At 35.7% G+C, this 19,723-nt stretch overlaps 1 protein-coding gene across 2 annotated transcripts; it reads left to right on the forward strand.

Annotated features, from left to right (window-relative positions):
- Window positions 1-603: 603 nt before the first annotated feature.
- Window positions 604-16,995, forward strand: LOC113107167 (intraflagellar transport protein 81 homolog). 2 transcript variants are annotated; one of them, XM_026269475.1, is made up of 18 exons: window positions 608-1,157; window positions 1,444-1,547; window positions 1,767-1,947; window positions 2,837-2,926; window positions 3,009-3,074; window positions 3,502-3,612; window positions 3,748-3,832; window positions 4,266-4,429; window positions 4,855-4,950; window positions 6,040-6,186; window positions 9,887-10,036; window positions 11,837-11,965; window positions 13,074-13,163; window positions 13,304-13,390; window positions 13,904-13,975; window positions 14,062-14,147; window positions 15,119-15,164; window positions 15,641-16,995. In XM_026269475.1, exons 1-18 carry the CDS (start codon window positions 1,014-1,016, stop codon window positions 15,821-15,823), a joined length of 2,031 nt encoding a protein of 676 aa, XP_026125260.1. In that variant the 5' UTR covers window positions 608-1,013; the 3' UTR covers window positions 15,824-16,995. The 2 variants fall into 2 exon arrangements, with proteins under 2 accessions (XP_026125261.1, XP_026125260.1); XM_026269476.1 differs by lacking the exons at window positions 15,119-15,164; window positions 15,641-16,995 and adding an exon at window positions 14,346-15,100 and having other exon boundaries at window positions 604-1,157.
- Window positions 16,996-19,723: the final 2,728 nt, after the last annotated feature.

The raw sequence follows: 19,723 nt of genomic DNA on the forward strand, positions 1-19,723 counted from the left end.
TGTAAAAATTTGTTCTTGTAAAATAAAGAAAATCAAAGGTTCAAGAAAAAATTCCAGAAAAGATACTTATAAAGATTAGCACTTATAGGTTCTGGACTGAAAACTATTTTAACATAGTTTTATAATAATGTGTAACTTATAAAAAGTTAATAGTAGTTATAATAATAATAATAATAGTAGTACTTAGTATTATTATCATTATTACATAAATACATTAATAATGATGATGCTTATGATTATGATGACAATACAAATTGGGACAACGAATAAAAATAGCTTTCCACTATAATATAATAGACCCAGCTTTTTATTAAAAACACTAAACATTTTAACATTATATTATGCTTATCAGATCGGTATGTAGTGTTCACTTGAATTATACATATATATCTTCTCCTTGGACCGCCTGTAGTTGAACCCCCTGGTTCTAAATTTTTTTTTTTAATAAATAATACTTATAAGTTAAGTCTTATTAAGTCCAAGTTAAGTAAGTATATATAAGTTCAGTCTGTTTATTTAGCAATCAGTGAATATTTGGAACTAATTAAAAATAACTAAAAATTCCTGTCATTCACAGAGATTGATATTACATATCACCTTGCCCTATAATTGTTTTGCTTATATATTATGATCTTTCATGATGCTTTCTTTCAAACAAGTACTAAACCTTTTTTGTCTTTAGTGCAGAAACCATTAAAAGGCTTTTAAAAGACTTTTATTTTAAAAAACAAGAACGCTCAGATGACCAACTTCCTGTTAGCAACCAGGCCTTGTGTGACAACGGTTCCTAAGCAGGATTTGTTGACGTGCTAGCGGTACACAGATACACAGCATATACCAATATTGATCATTTTCATTTTCCTTAAGTCATATAAAAAACGACGTTCTGTCACAGCGCTCGGAGAAAAAAAAATCGATAATTAGCTCGACAATTAGCTACCGTTAGTTCAATAGAAGTCTAAACATCGCATTCAAGTGTTGTTTTTAAGTTTAAAAGCCTCAAACTCTCCAAGATGAGCGAACAGCTCAAACTGATCGTCGAACAGCTGAACAGGGAACCTTTTAAGAAAAACTTCAATCTCATTACATTCGATTCTCTGGAGCCGATGCAGTTACTGCAGACTTTAAATGATGTTCTGGCTGAAATTGATCCAAAGGTGAGTGAAGAAATGATCTTTTAATACAAATTACATCTTTATTAAGCAAAGCAAAGTAAAATGCGTAACCTTATATAAATATAATAAAGTACAGTACAGAACAGTGTTATTTCTGTCCCTGTCATTTTATTTATTATTATATTATATCATATTATATTAGATATGTATTTCATAAACTGGTGTATTATACAGACTCTATCTGTCAGGTTTATTTTTATGTTGTGTGTTCCCTCTAATCGTCTGTTTACAATTTATCTTGTCTCGATCCATTTATTTTTTCTTTCAGCAAGCCATTGATATACGTGAGGAAATGCCTGAGCAGACAGCTAAGAGGATGTTTACTCTTCTTGGGATGCTGAAATACAAACCTCCCGGAGGAATGTCTGAAGTGTAAGTTATGAATAGTGAAAAACTGTACAGAATGTGTCAAATAGTGGTCCTAGGACACATAGGTATCATACAGTAGCTTAGATGGGTGCTAGCTAGCTTTGTTGTTTGGAGAAAGAAACAGAAACATTAGGATGAAATGGATTTCAAATTTTTATTTTTGCTCTGGTGCTTCTTAAGTTATGAATAATAATCATCTTTGAAATCTGTATACCTTGACAGAAGCAGTTTTCGTCAGGGTTTGGTGATAGGCAGTAAGCCTGTGGTGCACCCCATCTTGCACTGGCTGTTACAAAGGATTCCCGAGCTGAAGAAGAGAGCGTACCTGGCCAGGTTCCTCGTCAAACTAGAGATCCCTGCTGAGTTTCTCCAAGATGATATCATTGCTGAGACCTTCCACCAGGTATTACTATACTGAACATATATGGCTTAAAGGAATAGCTCACCCAAAAATGTATCTGTTCACCCTCAGGCATTCCAAGATTCAGATGCATTTGTTTCTTCATCAGAACAGATTTGGAGAAATTTAGAATTGCATCACTTGCTCACCAATGGATCCTCTGCAGTGAATGGGTGCCGTCATAATCCAAACAGTGGATAAAAACATCACAATAATCCACAACACCACTACAGACTATCAGTAAATTGCTAGTGAATTGAAAAGTTGTTCAAACTATCATTCTGACGGCACCCATTTAAAGTGATGTACCTTAAATGCTTAATTTCTCCAACTTTGCTCTCATGAAGAAACAAACTCATCCTACATTTCACATGGCCTGAGGATAAGTAAAATATTTAGCAAATTAAATTTTTTGAGTGAACTATTCTTTTAAGCCTTAAAAAACCATTGTTTTTTTTAGATTCTGTTCTATTTTCTTTCGTTTTGTTTTCTATAACATGCATTCTGGTACTTTACACAAGTAGAGTGCCGACTGGTGTCCTTTATAAGTTTACATATATATCCTTATATTTTGTTTTAAATGTTTATTGCTATTTAATTTGAATGTTTATTGCTGTTAAATAATACAATTATTAGTTAAAAGAGCTCATATAATATTTAGAGGGAAATGAATAAAGTTGTATTTTTAAATGATACATTGTGTGCACATAATCAGGGTTGCTCACTTTTTTCTTTAAAAAAACCTTTCATCACTTGTTGTGAACTTTAACGCCTTTTTTTTTTAGCCCCGTTTGTGTACCTACTATAGATTCTGTTTGTGCATCATTTTAGATTAATTGATGTTTATTTTTTTGCGCTTTATTGTAATGTTTTCTTTCTATTGTTTTCATAGTATGAGGAGCTGGTGGGGGGATTCAAGACCATCCACAAAGAGTGTGAGCAGATGAAGAGCTCAGGTTTCTCCACCTCTGAGATTCGACGGGTAAGAAAGCCAGAGTTGCTGAAGTCCCATCTGGTCATGTAAAGTTTGGCATTATATACAAAATAACAATGTGTTGCTGCAGGACATTGTTGCAATGGAGGAGGAGAAGGATCAACTCATAAAAAGGGTGGAGCGGCTTAAAAAGAGGGTAAGAAAGACAGAATCCTATAGAATCTGCTAACTAAATAAAATGATGGAATCGCACCTGCAAATACACACATTTGCAGAGAACTATCAAAGTGAACTGCTGAGGTCACATTTTAAAAGGCATAAATGGAATAATTAATGCATTTAAATCCACACAAAATAAAGGACTACCAAGGCATGTGAAATAAAAACAAAATAGGTTTAGGTTAATGAATTATTTAACGATTATAAAATAATTACAAATGTTCTGAAGCTTAAATTGGATCTGAATATTCCATATACGCACATGATTGTAACTCCTTGCAATTCACAGTTTTTTACCATATTCAAATCCACTCCACAAAATTAACTTATTTAGCATATTAAATGTGAAACAACTATACTTATTTTGGTTTCGTGGTTTTTGTGATACAATTTTTCTCCACTAGGTGGAGGCAGTGTCAAACCATCAACGCATGCTGGAACTGGCCAGACAGCTACGAGTGGAAAAAGAAAGAGAAGAATCTCTCGCTCATCAGAAACAAGAGCAGAAGAACCAGGTAGAGACCCTCTGTATACCTGCACAATGACATCATGTCTCAAGAACCTCACTGGAGCTCCATGACCAGTTATTGAATCAGTTATTGTCTCCTGGACATTCTGATGGCTTAGGCTGTGTTTCGTCTCTGGTGTAGCTCTTCCAGGCAGAGCAGAGACTGCAGAGATGTCAGATCCAGCTTAGAGACTTGCAGCAGGCAGCCGCAGATGAAAAGCCAGAGAGTAAGTTGCTATACTTAAAGACAGCTGTCCCAGAATCACTCAGAATTTAAGCATGGGTCATGAGTTCGAATCCCAGTGCACACCAATACTAAAAATAAATGTATGTAAGTGATTCATTTAGTAAAATTATTTTTAACAACAAAATGTATATTTCAACTATATATTATGTATACATAATGGCTTTTTTTAAAAACCTTTATTCACTCAAACCTTGTTTTGTGACCTCTTTGCACCTTTTACTCATCTTTCAAGGGATTATTCATATTGCATTTATTTCTTGCAAGTTTCAGAACTCCACAACAGTTTCTTTATGATGTCCACTGAATGTCTTTATGCTCTTACTGCAGTAGACAGATGTTGTGGCACAGAGCAAGATCACTTTAGTACTTTTATTTGTAAAGATAACATGCGTTACATCTGATCCTAATCACAGGCCTTATGAAGAGACTCGAGGAGGACATTAAGTTCAACTCCTACATGGTGTCTGAGAAGCTGCCCAGAGAGCTGGAGAATACAAGAAAGGTGGTGCAGTACTTGCAGAAGGTGGCGTCTGAGCCTGCTTTGGGCCAAGCAGAACTGAGGGAGCTGGAGGACAAGGTCAGTCAGTGTACATGGATGGGACTCTTAGTGTAAAAACTAAGAACAGTAGAAAAACATGTAAACGTGACCCTTCAGAAATGATTTTAATATGCTGATCCTTTGCTTAAGAAACATTTCTTATTATTATCAGTGTTGAAAACAGTTGTGCTGTTTAAAGAAAATGTAAATACAGCTATACAGCTTTTTTTCCGGATTCTTTGATGAAATGAACAGCATTTATTTAGAATAGAAAATTTTTGGATCTGGATTATTACACTTAACGGCAAAATGAAGGTTTGGATATGTAAACTGATATTTCTTACTGACACACTACAGCAAAAGATAGAAATAACTAACGTCAAACTATATTTAGCTGGTGAAAATACTAGAGTTATAATAATTTTAGCCACCGCTGTAGTGATGAACTGTCTTTTGTTCATTAGATCAGAGAAATCAACACCGAGATCAATCATCTGATTGAGAAGAGGATGATGCGTAACGACCCAATGGATGATAAACTCTCTTTGTTCAGACAACAGGTAAAGTGTCATGACTTCATCACTTACTGTACTTGACTTTGCTTTAACAGGTGTTGTTCTTTTCACCTGAGAGGTCAGGTTTATTTTGGGCAGGGAGATTTCTGCCCAAACTTTGTTTTGCAGGCAATCTTTATTCATGCAGGGTTGAGTACTGTGTGATTTAGCCCTTTGAACCCCAGTATAGAGTATAGGTGTCCGTCTGGCCTTGGTACTCGTGTGGAGATGTTGTTCTTGTCCTGCATATCTTTTGAACTTGAAAGAATGTTTGATGTTCTCTGATTTGCTAATATAATAGTGTGTATTTTTTTATATGTAGTTGCCAGATTTCCATTATCATAGCCTATTAAACTGCTCTCTTGATTCTGATTGGTCAGCGGCAGCATTCTGATGTCAAATATTTTTGTATAACAAGAAGACTGTATAATTGACATTTGTCCCAGGCAGCTGATCTTCCTAATTCAGACAGTGGTTTCCAAAAGTCTATGGGGCCATTGACAGTTTTTGCATTTAATAATGTGAAATGTTGGGGAGTGGAATGAAAAAAAAAAAAGAGTTTTTAACATTTTTAACATGAGTCCTCTGTCTTCAAATGCCTAGACAAACAAGCTGTCTAGCACGTTTGCATAGAAAAACATTGATAAAGCAGGTCAGTAGAACACAAAAATTCTTCTGTTTTGCATCATTTTCTTATTCAACACATTTTTTTTCATGGCAAATTGCATTTGTTTATCAGCATGGCAATTTGGGTGAAACGTTTTATTTAAATAAAAAATATATGTGAATTTCAGAATGTCTTGATGAGTTTGTCCCACTTTTGCTTGAATGTGCTCCAGCATGATATTTTATTTTCCACATAGCATCTTGTGTGCATCTTCAATAAAAGAAAGTGAAGAATCTCTCTTTAAAAAAAAAAAGAAAAGTATAGTTTCATATTTTTGAATATATACATACATACATACATAAATACATATGAACGTTCAATTTATATCCTAGATAAAATTTGAATTAAGAAAATTTGGTTGTCGATAAAGCAGAAAAAAGTTATAAAAAAATAAATACATTGGTTAAAATGTACATTTGTGTGTTTAGGCTGCTATTATAGTCCGTAAGAAGGAAACCAAGCTGGAGGAGTTACAGGAGGCCCGTGAGGAGTTGGCGGCTGTGGAGAGAGAACTGAACATGAAGAGCAGTCAGGCACGAGAGCGGGGTGGAGCAGAGCTGATCCGTGGAGATGAGGTCCTGAAAACACTCTGTCACGATCCACAACACATAGAAACACAGCTGCAAGTGCTTCAGGGTTCGCTCACAAATTCATCCTGTTCTATTCAGAAATAGTACAACATTTGTTGTGTTAAAAATACTATAATAACAAGTTTGATCACTTTACTTTATGTAATGTATTCCTAAATTATCAGAATTTACTTGATGTTTTTTTGTGTATCCTAGAAAACCAACTATGAAGGCATAAAAACATCCAGTATGTAAACTTAAATGCTGATTTTCAACCAGCTTTGTATTGTTTGAATGTATATGTAAATGAACAGTGTGTACTCCTTTATTTGTTATTTGTAGCATTTATTCGTCAGGAAAGGTCTGCCAGATGCATGTTTTGCACCATCAGGTGGACAGCTCCAGGTCTTTTATTGTAAAAATATTGCTCAAACTTCTGCAATTTGTATATTCCTATATGGATGGGCAGAAAAATGGCACCAAAATCAAAAGTTTTTGTCAAAAGTTTTTTCTGGTTATGTTTGATATTGTATTCTTTTTTAAACCATCGTTCAGGTTTCTATTGCTTAGACAGTTACGTTTTTATTAAAAGCCCATCTTGCCAGCGGTGAATTAGCCCTTTAAGCAGCACTGCTCCAGAAGGGCAGGTGACAGTTATGTCATCTGGCACAAACTTTCTCACACTGGCCCCGGAGCCAGAGCTGTAATGTTTTTTTCCCCAGGAGATTTCCGGAAGTAACTGTCAGTGATTAACGGGCCTATGTCTGCTTCTGAGACCTGTGAACTTTCCTGTCCTCACTTTTTGCTGTCTGTCTGCATTTTTTTTTTAACAAGCAGACATTGCATTCCCTGGCTGGCCTTGGGCAGAGATATTGGCAGGCCGAGCAGATAGAGTGGCACCCTGGCTAAAATAGCCACCATTCCTCTCCCAAATCTGGACTTCCTGCGATTTTATCAGCCTCTCCATGATAACATTCACTTCTGTCCATGGCTCATCCAACTGTGAACAGCAGCAGCCAAGTGATGGATAGCTGAAACTATAGAGAGAGTGTATGTCTATAGATGTAATAGGGATGTGCAATTCTGAAATAGACAATAACCAAGTATGGTCAACTTGTGGCACAATGTAGAAGGAAACAGAAGGGCTTTTGGTGCAGTCAGAGACACGGATATGACATAAAATTTACTTAAACAAAGATAATGGGAATCAGGGAACAGAGTTCCGTGTTCCTAGGGTTAGGATTTCTAAATGTGTTTTCTAACTTTTTCTGCTGATTTATAAAATTAATAAAAAATAAAATAAAAGGAATTAGGAGTTAATAAACATTTTTAAAGTTATTCAGAATATGCTTTTTTTAGTACAATATTTGAAAGCAACAGAGTTCGATAAGTTGGAGGCAGTTCAGTACAAATTCAGCTCAGTTGACAGCACTTATTCGTGATTAATCGCCTCCAAATTAAACGTTTTTGTTTGCAAAATATATGTGTGTGTTTTGTGTATATTTATTATGCATATACTGTATAAACACACACACATACATCATAAGATGTTGCAATGTCAAAATAGTCTAATGTGACTGCTGCTTAAAAACTCTAAAATGACTCAGTCTAAGCTGATTAAAGGGGGGGTGAAATGCTCGTTTTCACTCAATATCCTGTAAGTACCTATAGAGTAGTACTGCATTTTCATGGATTTATGAAGGATGCAGTTTTCTTTAGTTTTATTATATTCATAAGAGAAAGATAGTCTGTACCGATTTTTCCCGGAAAAACACGACCGGCTGGAGGCGTGACGTGTGGGCGGAGCTAAAGAATCACGAGCGTAAGTAGGCTTTTGCGTTGAGAGTGTTTGGAAGCTGTGACTTTACCGTGAGGAAAAACAAACCATGGCTAACAGTCAGATTCAGCGTATATTTATGATCCAGAATCAGATCCAGAGGCTGAAATTTAACAAGAGCAGCATCAGCAACAACGTCTCTATGTGGTATGTACTGAAACTGTATATATTTGCTTAGTGGTTTTGGAAAATGACTAAGTTCCACTTTGTCGTCTTTTTTTTTTTTTTTTAAGCTGTACATGTGGAAAGTGCAGTTTGATGACAACATCGCATGTTGTTTACTTGTTGTGCTTACGCGCCGATAGCTAAGTTAACAACACAGAGATATTTGAAGCAGTTTTACTCACCGCATGCGGTTCCAACACACGATCGTGACCCTTTTTCGTTGGGACTGCATTATCTTTAAGAAATAAACAATGTGCAAATCCGGCGTCAAACTGGGCCTTGTTTGTAAAACTCCGCTCCATCTAACGTCACACAGAGCCATACTCGAAAAAAACTTTCCGATACTTGTGACAAACCGGAAGAGGTATTTTTGGAACAGAAATACTCCTTCAAACGTACAACTTAATTTTTGAAACTTTGTCCATGTTTGGCATGGGAATCCAACTCTTTAACAGTGTAAAAAACTCAGTATGCATGAAATAGCATTTCACCCCCCCTTTAATAAATATAAGAGAAAAAGTTACATTATTAGTAGGTTAATCAGCATTATGCAACAAATGCTGTCTGTTGAGCTTCACATAGATTGAACCTATAAGAATGCATTTAAATGCTCATGTGTTTCAATCGTTTGCAGTGAAAGAACTCGAGAACACAGCGAGGCATTATTGCTGCTCCCCTCCCAAGCCGCACCAACCTTGTCTGCCCTTTGCTGTCCCAAAATACACAAAGCATAAACTCTCGCACAATCTCTGCGTGCCCCAAGTGACATACGCCACATTGTGTGATTTCTAGGTTTGCTCTTCGGTGCTGCTCAACGTTTATAGCCATTGGCATTAACTGACAGAAGAATAGCCTGAGCAAATGAGCTGCCAGATGAAGATGTTTTTGTCCATGGCTACATGCCTGCGGTCTCAGGTCTCTTTTGTTGAGATCCACTGAGATGTCCCAGCGGCACACTGGTTTGCCCCTTCTTCCTACCATTCATTCCTTAGAGCTGTATTCTCCTAGAGACTCTCACCTTACCAGAGATGAAGCCAAGGCCACAATGTTCCCCTGACTTTGTCTCATTGCATCCCTTATCCCTATACATGTACGTGCAGTGCAGGTGGTGTTTGTATGTCAGTACCATTTTCCTATTTGAGACAGTGGTTTGGCTTTTTTTGTAGTCATTAGTGAGACACAGTCACTCAGCCAGGGCTCATTGTGTGTTGTGATCTGTTTATCCCTTCTGAAATATCCTATGTCACATTTTCTCATTGCACGGCAGATTTGTATAGAATTGAGGTTCCTTTTTCACTTATTGTGTGTCCATGTTATTGTCTACGTATTCACTGTCCATAATTTCTAAGTACTTATTGTTAATTAAGTGTTTATGTTTTTGTTTTTTTTATATTTAATGAGTAGTTGATTTTTTGGTAATGTCCTGCTGTGTGACATGCTGTACTTCCAACATACTTCAAGATGAGTCCTCCGCACAACCTAGAATTAAACAGCTGGTCTCGTCTGGCCAGAGGAGAACGACACACTATTTCACTACACTATAATGTAGAAACTTCAATTTTATGTATTTTATGCTTTTTTCTTTCTCTTTTTTTGTTTTTACTTTATTGTAATTTTCAGTGTATTATTGTTGGGTTTTCTTTTCAGTTTTTATTGTACTTTTTCATGTCTTTAAGATTTTTTGTTTTTTATCCTGCTTTTTAGTTTAAGCGTTATGTGGCCAAGATGCGTGGCAAGAGCAGCACTTATAAGAAAAAACGGCAGGAGATCGCTGAGCTGAAGGTGGAGTATGGTGTCCTGCAGAGGACTCAAGAGATCCTGAGAGAGCGACACACAGCTGGACAACAGCAGCTGGTAAACACACATTTATCCATCATTCTGTAGTTCTCTCTGTCCGCAAGGTCTATTAAAGTTAATATGTTGTTCAAATGGTTTTTGAAACTTTCAAATGTGTTTTTCCAAGCCAAACTTTACAACTTGCTTCATTCTCAAATGTTTTTGTTTATTTACATTTATTTGAATTCCACCTCCTTGCATTCAAATCCAATTCTGTTTATTTCACCAATTCAAATTTCATTCAAATTCAAGAATTGAAATTGAAATACTGCCCTGCTTAACGCCCACCTTTGTTCTTCAAACATCACTGGTGTTTTAGCTTGTGTCTATCAGCGTATCATTTCACCATGTTATACACACTGGGAAATAATCTACCTTCCCTGCATTAACGCTGAAGTAACAGCACCTTCCTGGAAATGACTTCACACCTCTGAACCCTCCCTGTCTCTGACTTGCTGATAGCCCATCTGACGCAGAAAGGCTGAGCTTGGGCTATTTATGATCCTGGCATTTGCTCCCTGTCTGGGTCCTATGCTGTTATTTTTTGAGTAGGGGAATTTTCCTCCTCTATTTTGTGGTTGGTTGCACGAGCCTGGGCCACCCCTCATTTTGGCACCCAATCTTCTCAAACGGCCTGGGCATCAGTCAAACCCCTGCCAGCGCACTCATGTTGTCTCATGTGCAAAGTGCATCAGTATCAAGAGCATTACAAATGCATCAGCTTATAAAATATGTCCTCACGTCTTGTACCCAATAGAAATGAAGGATTAACATGATATAGGTAGAATTACATTCTTCAATTACAGTGATAAAAAAAATTATCAGTATTAGTAATTTACTGTGCACCTTCAATAGTGACATACCTAGTATTTACCAAACTAAACTGAAACTGACCACAGAGTCGAAGCAAATTAAATTGTGAAAGGGTTGTACCACTACAACCTTACCCAAAATATTTGCAACGTTCTTCTTTTTCCCTGACTAGTCCAAAATGTCTAGATGAAGCTAAGTTGAGTTGAGCCGTACTCAAAGTGTGATTAGTCATGTAATATCCCCAGAAATAATGCTCAGCACATTTTTGTCCTATTATATAACCCATAGCCATGAGTTTCAGCCTGACCTGTGAAGTTCCTTCTGTACAAAGAAAATAAAGTGCTTTGCACTGCGATTTACGGCTTTGAATTCTGTTTGAACATTACACTGTCACTGCAGACACATCCCATGGAAGTTTGTTTACACCATTGGATAAAGAATTCTAGGTTTATATCTCATAATTTGGACGAAATGCAGAAAAAAACAATTATTTAATATTTTAGAAAATCTAAATACAATCATTACTTTCCAATGCAATAATATGAATATTTATTGGCATATAATGTAAAACAGTACTTGTTTTATCGTATTGATCGTATTGGCCGGTTACAGTATATCATTGCTTAATTTAATTTGAGTCAAAAAAGCAGACAAGAAAAGTCATTCAAGAGGAAGACACCATTATGACATGTTGATGAAATATAATGAAAATAATCTATTTTGGAACATCATGTTCTGATAAATCATGCATATTGACCAGGGACATTTATTATGGAAGTAAATGGGGTCAGTTTTGATTTCATTATAAGATTGTCGCTACAAACATTGGCTAATATGGTTCAGATCTTGTTTGATTTGTGAGCTAAAATCATGCATCTAACAATTTTTCAGTAACATTGTTTACTGTATGCAAATAACCAAACATTTCAGTAAGCAATCTAATCAAATTGACAAGGCGAATAAACAGTTGTTCTATTTAAGCTTTGCTTGTGTTCTGGCGTTCAGGAGTCTCTGGAGGCTCAGCGGGGGATCTCGGGCTACAGCGATACTCAGGAAGAGCTGGAGAGAGTCTCCGCTATCAAGAGCGAGCTGGACGAGATGAAGGGACGAACGCTGGACGATATGTCTGAAATGGTGAGCTGGGCCAGGCTGAATGATGCACTTTCTCTGATCTCGAAATGTGTTGCTTTCTCAAAATGTTCTGTGCTGTGTTTTTGGGAGACTGTCAATATGCAAAAGACTAGGGAACGTTAATGAGGTAATAAACTTTCTAGAGGAGTTTGTTCTGCCACAGGAGTGCACAGTTTGTCTGATACAACTCTGTATTGACACTCAAGATAATCAGAGATAAACGGAATGTCAGTAGAAGTTATTTGGGGAAAAGCTAATTAGAGGTACAGCAGTTGTAATCATTACTTTACTATGAGATACACTGTCATTCACAACCGTTTTTAACATTCATAATAACAATAATAAGAAATGTTTCTTAATCACCAGATCAATGTATTAGAATGATTTCTGAAGGATCATGTGACACTGAAGACTGGAGAAAAACAGCTTTGCTTCACAGGAATAAATCTAAATAAATCTACAAAAACATTTATTTTAATGTGTAATAATATTTCACTATATTACTGTTTTTACTGTTCTTTTTGATCAAATTATTATAACCTTGGTTAGCACGAGAAACTGTTTTCAAAATCGTACTGACTCCAAACTTTTGAATGACAGTGTTTGAGGTTAAAATGTGTTTATGTATTGTTCAGTAGTTTACGAAGCGCCATTCTTGTAAAGAAAAAAAGTGCTAATTAAGTGTTCAGCTGTTTTTGATAGATAATAATGGTCATTTTACCATTAAGACTTATAGGGAGTAGGGGCCTATTCCCACTATTAACATATTGGCTGTTTAATATTATTATGCATGTCCATATTGTACATCCCTAATCCTACCCAGTAGCTAAACTTAACATCTACAATTCTAACTATTAATAAGCAGCAAATTAGGTGTTTATTGATCCAAATGTCATAGTTAACGGTTTGTTAATGGAACAAATTTGACCTTAATAAAAATAAACAGTGACCTTTTTTCCTAAACATGCCTTTTTATTAAAATACGGTAACATATATCAACAAAATACTAAAACTCTGTTGTGGATACGTTTCTTTAACTCACTTATTTGTATGCATTTGGTTGATTCTCTCTCGGGTCATCATCTGTCATGAAGATTTGTGTTTATTTCAGGTTAAGAAGCTGAATTCGGTGATAGCAGAGAAGAAGTCTGCTTTGTCTCCGCTGATAAAGGACCTGAGAGCTCTGAGACAGGAACACGCGGTGAGTCAAGCGACATATTGAAGATACAAAGCCATTTGTTTCTCTCCACCACACTGAGAATCACTATCAACCACAAAGAGCCAATCAGCATATCAGATCTGTCAGAAGTGCATTCTCTTTTGTTTTGCTTGTTAAAACAGGAACTCGCTCCAGAGTTTGAGCAAAAGAAGGCTCAGTATGACACCTGTGCTGCAGGACTGGAGAGCAATAGGTCCAAGCTGGAACAGGTATTATGGGGCTCTACCAGGGTCTTATAACATTGATACTGAATTGACAGTTTCTTTAAATTAATATAGTCATATATTATATTATAAATAAATGTAAAATATAAACGTATGTAAAAAAAATTATTATTATTAAAAATGAAAAAAATTGAGCCAACTACATTAAAGCATAAAATTATATTTAATTAATAAATAAAATTACATTATGAATGAATAAATAAATAACAAAACCAGACATAAATATATTGAAAATTTTAATGTATAGTCCTTTGTGATTTTTGTATATGGATATCCAAACAACATTAAGCAGACTTATGACTCAGAAGTCTAATTTGTTGAATTTATGTGAACCTCAGTTATTGTTCAGATTCAATTTGAGCTTTCTGTGGATGTTCAAATTCTAGCTCAAATTCAAAGACAATCAACCTTGGTCTCAACTTGAATGTTTTAGCATCTTATGAAATACTATTTAATATACAAGAGCGGGCAATGATTTAATGTCCTGATGTTATACAGGAAGTGAGGGTACTTAGGGAAGAGACGGCACAGGAAGAAAGCCGATATCATCACATTAACTGCATGAGAGAGGTAAAAACCTTCCTTCTCTTAGACATCAGAGATCTCTAGTACTGTGGTTTTCTTTCACTCTCTCCTCCCTGGCCTCTCTTTCACAGATTACTGAGAGTCAAATAGAGAGGGCGGCAGATCAGAGTAAGATTTATCAGTCAATGGATTTACAGGTGCGGAGGACGGCTCTCAGGTAAGAAACTGAAGATCTATCTGCTATAGATAAACCTAAAAACTCAAGTGAAAAGACAGACGTGTACACAGCACATGAATTCATGCTCCATCACTAACAAACAAATGATTCCCGAGAGACTCTTTTGAGCTGGCAGCTCTCAGCACGTCTGCCTGCCTACTGCTCAGACTGGTTGTTTTGTCATGTCTTTTGTTTCAGTTATTCTTCAAGTATCTATTCACCCATTCCTGATCCATGCAGCCTACGCATTCGAAAAGTTTAGCAGAATTTCTGCTAAATGTGGAGGCGGGGGATAGCCTTGTGGTTAAGGATTTAAGCTGTTAACACAAAGGTTGCAGGTTCAGTTCTAAGTAGGAGTGACTCAGGAATCGCAGAACTGCTATGATCATAAGTCAAAAGTTCTTTTACTAAAAATATTTTTTTAAAAACTAATTAAAAATATTTATAATTACTAAGGACATAATTATATTTATGCTGCTGTTCAGAAGTCATATTCAGAATGTGTATGCTGCTATTTTGCATGCAATGAAAGCATAGAATGAACAGGGCCCCTACTCTTCAAAAAGTACAACAAAACATATTAAAGTTGTCAGTATGACTTATGCACTATATTAACTCTTTAGAAATCAAACAATAGTTTTGTGTGAGGAACAGACTAAAAATAAGTTGTTATTCACTGATTGATTTAATTTGCTGCTATAAATATTTATTTCATATGCACATTCAATAAGGCTTTGAAAGACTTGAGAAATAATGCACAAGGCATGTGGACTTTTTATGGTATTTTTTGTTTTATTATAAATTTTGTTTAGAGCTTGACTATATGGCTTTACTGTATGACAAGTAGCCACTGTATGGTTTTAGTGAATAGAAAAGAGCAGCTTGGAAATAAAAACTGAAACAGGTTTGAAAAAAACACGAGAAAGAAAACATATTTTCTTTTAAGGAATCATTGTATCCTTCTCTTACAGAGAGAAGTACATCGCCAACACGGCAGAGCAGGAGTCCTTGGGCAAGGTGAGGAGACCGTATCTGACCATCTGTCAAACCTCTCTGACTCATGACTTCATTTCATCAGGTCGTTTACTTGTCTGTCGGGGTCAACTTAGTGTTAGTTAAGAGCGGGGGTCTGGCCTCCGATATTTTTGCCAAACCGTGCAGAGCATGCGAACAGTGTCACGTCACATCGTGCAAGTGTTAGAACAAAGCTTGTGTAATCATTGGCATGCCAAACTCTCCCAAAACTGCATTTACAAGCTTTCTGAATTCAAGAATTATGGCAAAATGGACTGCCGGCATATGGGTACAATACATTTAATGGCTCAGCAAGAATTTGAAAAATCAGATCAGATATCATGTGTCAGTTTTTTTTCCACCAGCCATGCTTTGAATATATGTAAATAATTGCTTTTATCTCCAATTAGCATGGGAACATTGGAGCACTAGGCGTGTTTTTCAAAGGCAATGAACATTGTGTCTCTGTGGGCTTGCAGGTTCTACGTCAGCAGGTGAAGCAGGTGCGAGAGAACCAGGAGCCCAATATGAGACAGATGAAGATGTGGAAGGACCTGGAGACTCTGTTGGAGTGCAAGAAGCAGTGCTACCTCAAGGCTCAGAGCCAGGCCCCTATTGGGCATGTCATCCAGGATGTTGGCAAGGATATGCTGGTTCTGTAATGCCATTTCCCTTCTAAAAGTTGTTTTTCTGGTCATTACTATATGAATTATATAAATACATGTATACACTGTTTAATATGTAAAGTAGTGTTTACGTTAATTTGTATATTAAGGAATAGTTCACCCAAAAATAAAAATTTGAAGAAAAATAACTTACCCTCAGGCCATCTAAGATGAAGATGAGTTCTTCACCTGAACAGATTTGGAGAAAATTAGCATTACATCTCCTGCTCACCAATGGATACTGCAGTGAATGGGTACCATCAGAATGAGAATCGAATCAGCTGATAAAAAGATCATGATGATCCAAAACTGTGCAAAATACAAGTCCATAATAACATTTCCTGTGCGAAAATAAAAAGCCTATTGTCCTCTCACATCAAAATCCATCAACCTATTTGTTTAAGGCATGTAAACAGTTCTTTATTTGTGTATATGTCTCTCCTGATTCAGACAAGATGACTCTTTCACTTTAAAAAGCAATATTATTGGTAAAGCACTAGTATTTTAATCAGAAACAATGGTTTAAGGTAAAAACAATTCTTAATGTTGATTTTGTTTCTAACAAGCATATTTTTGCTTCAACAAGAATTAATGGAATTGAGTTGTGTCAATAATCCAGTTATGTTTTTATCAGCTTTTTGGACTCTCATTCTGTCGGCACCTATTCATTGCACATCCAAATTTTCAATTCTGGGTGCACAGGCCTTTTAAAACCGTATATTAGTGCATGTAAATGCACTCTGAAGTGAAAAAACTTCAGTGAAAGAATCCTAAGGGTTGTCTACTAACGTTCAACAAGCCCCTAGTCTCGGGTTTGACGCATCTTTAAGAACAGGGCTCCAGTCTATGTGTCCAAAGATAATGCCCTACAAAGTGCTACACTTAAGAAGTGTCTGCACTCCAGGTTATTTTGGGAAACAACAGCCATGACCTTGGGCAGAATAGTTGTCCAATTTAGGAATTCAGTTGGATCTCCTTTTGTTGCTCTGTTGGGGTAGTGCCACAGTAGTAAACAGACTGACTTGTCCAATTATCATGCGTGAGTAGCTTATTTACCAAATGTTTATTTTCTTCTTCTTTTACACTGTATGGACAAGTGAAGACTGCTAGGAAACTTTTCAAAATGTTTCATATTCATATACCTTGTAAATTAAAGATTTAAACCGTTACATAGTTATTGTATTGCTTTTAAACATTGTGGAATATTTAGCATTTCAGATCCTGTATTGATCCTGCAGCTACAGGTGCTATATTTTATATATCCAGTAGAACTTTTTTTCTCTTTCTTTCTCTGCCTGGCGCATCCACTCATCCAGAATGTTTGGATGAGAATCATTATCACCACAGCATACACATAAGGACATATAAATGGATCCTTTCTATAAAAATGGAAATGCTAGAGCTCCAGGGTGGTAATTCATTCTTTTATTCATATATTAATAATATGATAATATGCATAGGTCAGCCTGAGTAGGTGTACGCACTGCATCCTGGCGTACTGTTGCGTAGCAGTGTGTCTGCAGTATAAAGGACATCTGGCAGCCTAAATGATTTAATACTGAGTCAGTCTCATTCAACATGGTCTCATCATATTCACAATTAGATTTTCTTTTATTGACAATTAGAACAGAATTGCTAAAGTTTTATTAGTTTTATAATCCAATAGTATTTATCATGTGATTAAAAACAATATCTTTAAAATCTAGTTTTTTTTTATTTTAAAGGAGGAAGTTCTTTGTAACACATTTCATACACAATGGAGTGCAAAGTGCTTTTCATAAAAATAATAAAAATAATCATTATATATATATATATATATATATATATATATATATATATATATATATATATATATATATATATAATCACGACAACATAAACAAAGAATTTAAAAACGTTACATTATTGAACATTTTATTTAAAATAAATTAAAACAGTTAAGAACCAAAAAATGATTATACATAAAATACAGTACAGTCAGTTTGGATGTCGCACAATGCTCATTTAGTAAATGCACAGCTAAACAGATTAGTTATGGGTCTAAATGTGGCGAATGTTTTCGCACATCTGATCTCTTTTGGAAGCTGATTCCAACTGCGGGCAGCATAATAACTAAAGTGGATTCCCCTTGTTTTGTGTGAATCCTTGGTATTCCTAACTCACACGATCCTAATTATGTGAGTGGTTGGGTTAATATTCAATGAACATACAGTATCTGCAATGATTTTAGGTTCTAAGCCATTAAATGATTTATAAACATAATAGTGCTTTAAAATCAATCCTAAATGTACCTGGAAGCCAGTGTAATGACCTGAGGACTGGTGTGATATGCTCAGATTTTCTGGTTCTAGTCGGATTCCTGGCAGCAGTGTTCTGGATGAGCTGCAGCTGTCTAATGGTGCGTTCACACCAGACACGAATAAAGCATCTGGCGCGAGTGATTTCAATGTTAAGTCAATGCAAAGACACGACAACCTGCGGCGCGAATGACATTTCATTGTTACGCTGATGATACGCAGGTATATTTGCCCATGAGTGAGCTAAACACAAATTCACTTGACACTTTATTAGCATGCTTACACAATGTTAAGGATTGGATGGTTACAAATTTTTCAAAGCTTAATGAAAATAAAACAGATGTCATTGTGTTTGGCCATAGCATGTGCTTCGGTGCTTGAATGCAACTTCTTGACTGGTTTTGTTAAATCCAATGTAAAAAAAAAAAAAAGGGATTTGTTCTGGATAGTGATTTAAAGTTGGACAGACAAATGAACACTGGTGAGATCTTGTTTTTTAATCTACGTCTGTTAGCTAAAATTAAACAATTTCTGTCTTGTTCAGATTTTGAGAGAGCAATTACGTCCATTGTCTTTTCTTGAATGGATTATTGTAATTCCCTTTATTATGGAGTTGATGTTAGAGTACTCCAAAAATCCAAAGTGAATCAAGTCGGCAAAGAAATATGAATCTATGACTCCATTATTAATTTAATTAAAGTGGCTGCCAGTATGACTTAGAATTAAGTAGCCTACTTGTCTTTAAGGCCTTGCACAATCTCCTGTGTTTGTCCGGTTTGGTGGCAATCTAAACCCCCTCTAGATCCTTGAGATCAGAAAATCAGAATCTGCTTTGCTCTACCAGGACAAAAATATAATAGAGCTTTTTCTCGAGCAGGCCCTTAATTGTGGAATGACTTCCCTCAATCTATTCGATCTGCCAAATCCTTACCCATGTTCAAAGCTGTGTTAAAACATCATCTTTTAAATTCAAATAGAGAGCCTCTTTAAATGGGTTAATGTTTATGTGTGTTTTATGTGAGGTGTATATGTCTATCTGTCATTTGCTTGTTTTTTTTTTTTTTTTTTCTAGCTGTGACTATGAAGCACTTTGGGCAAGGAGTTGTATTCAATTGTGCTATATAAATAAATAAACAGACAAACAAACAATAGTCCACCCTGCTGGTGATAAATACATGAACAAGTTTCTCCAAGTCTTGACTGAAACAAAACATCTAATTCTTGCAATGTTTTTGAGATGATAGTATGCTTATTTAGTTAGTGATTTGACATGACTACTGAAACTAAGGTCTGTCTCCAGAATCACACCAAGATTTTTTGATCTTTAGTTGTTTGACTTCTAGAGTCAAGGTATGCATTTATCTTGAGAATTTTATATTTGTTTCCAAATGAAATGACCAGTTTTTTCCTTGTTTAACTGAAGAAAGTTTTGACACATCCTGTTAACTTCATCATTGCACTAGCAGAATGAATCAACATGGCTATAGTAATTTTATTAAAGTACTTATGATTAAAAAGTACTAAAGTTTAATACGTGATTGAACATTAATCATTATTTTAAAGGTTTATAAAAATGTATTAATATTTAAATGCAAAAATA

Source organism: Carassius auratus, chromosome 8 (genome assembly GCF_003368295.1).
Source record: "Carassius auratus strain Wakin chromosome 8, ASM336829v1, whole genome shotgun sequence".
Classification (NCBI taxonomy): domain Eukaryota; kingdom Metazoa; phylum Chordata; class Actinopteri; order Cypriniformes; family Cyprinidae; genus Carassius; species Carassius auratus.

Coding starts and splice junctions, on each gene's coding strand:
- LOC113107167 (XM_026269475.1), top strand. CDS start 1,014: ATGAGCGAACAGCTCAAACTGATCGTCGAACAGCTGAACAGGGAACCT. Junction 2,927..3,008: donor CCACCTCTGAGATTCGACGG/GTAAGAAAGCCA, acceptor GTGTTGCTGCAG/GACATTGTTGCAATGGAGGA. Junction 4,430..4,854: donor TGAGGGAGCTGGAGGACAAG/GTCAGTCAGTGT, acceptor TTTGTTCATTAG/ATCAGAGAAATCAACACCGA.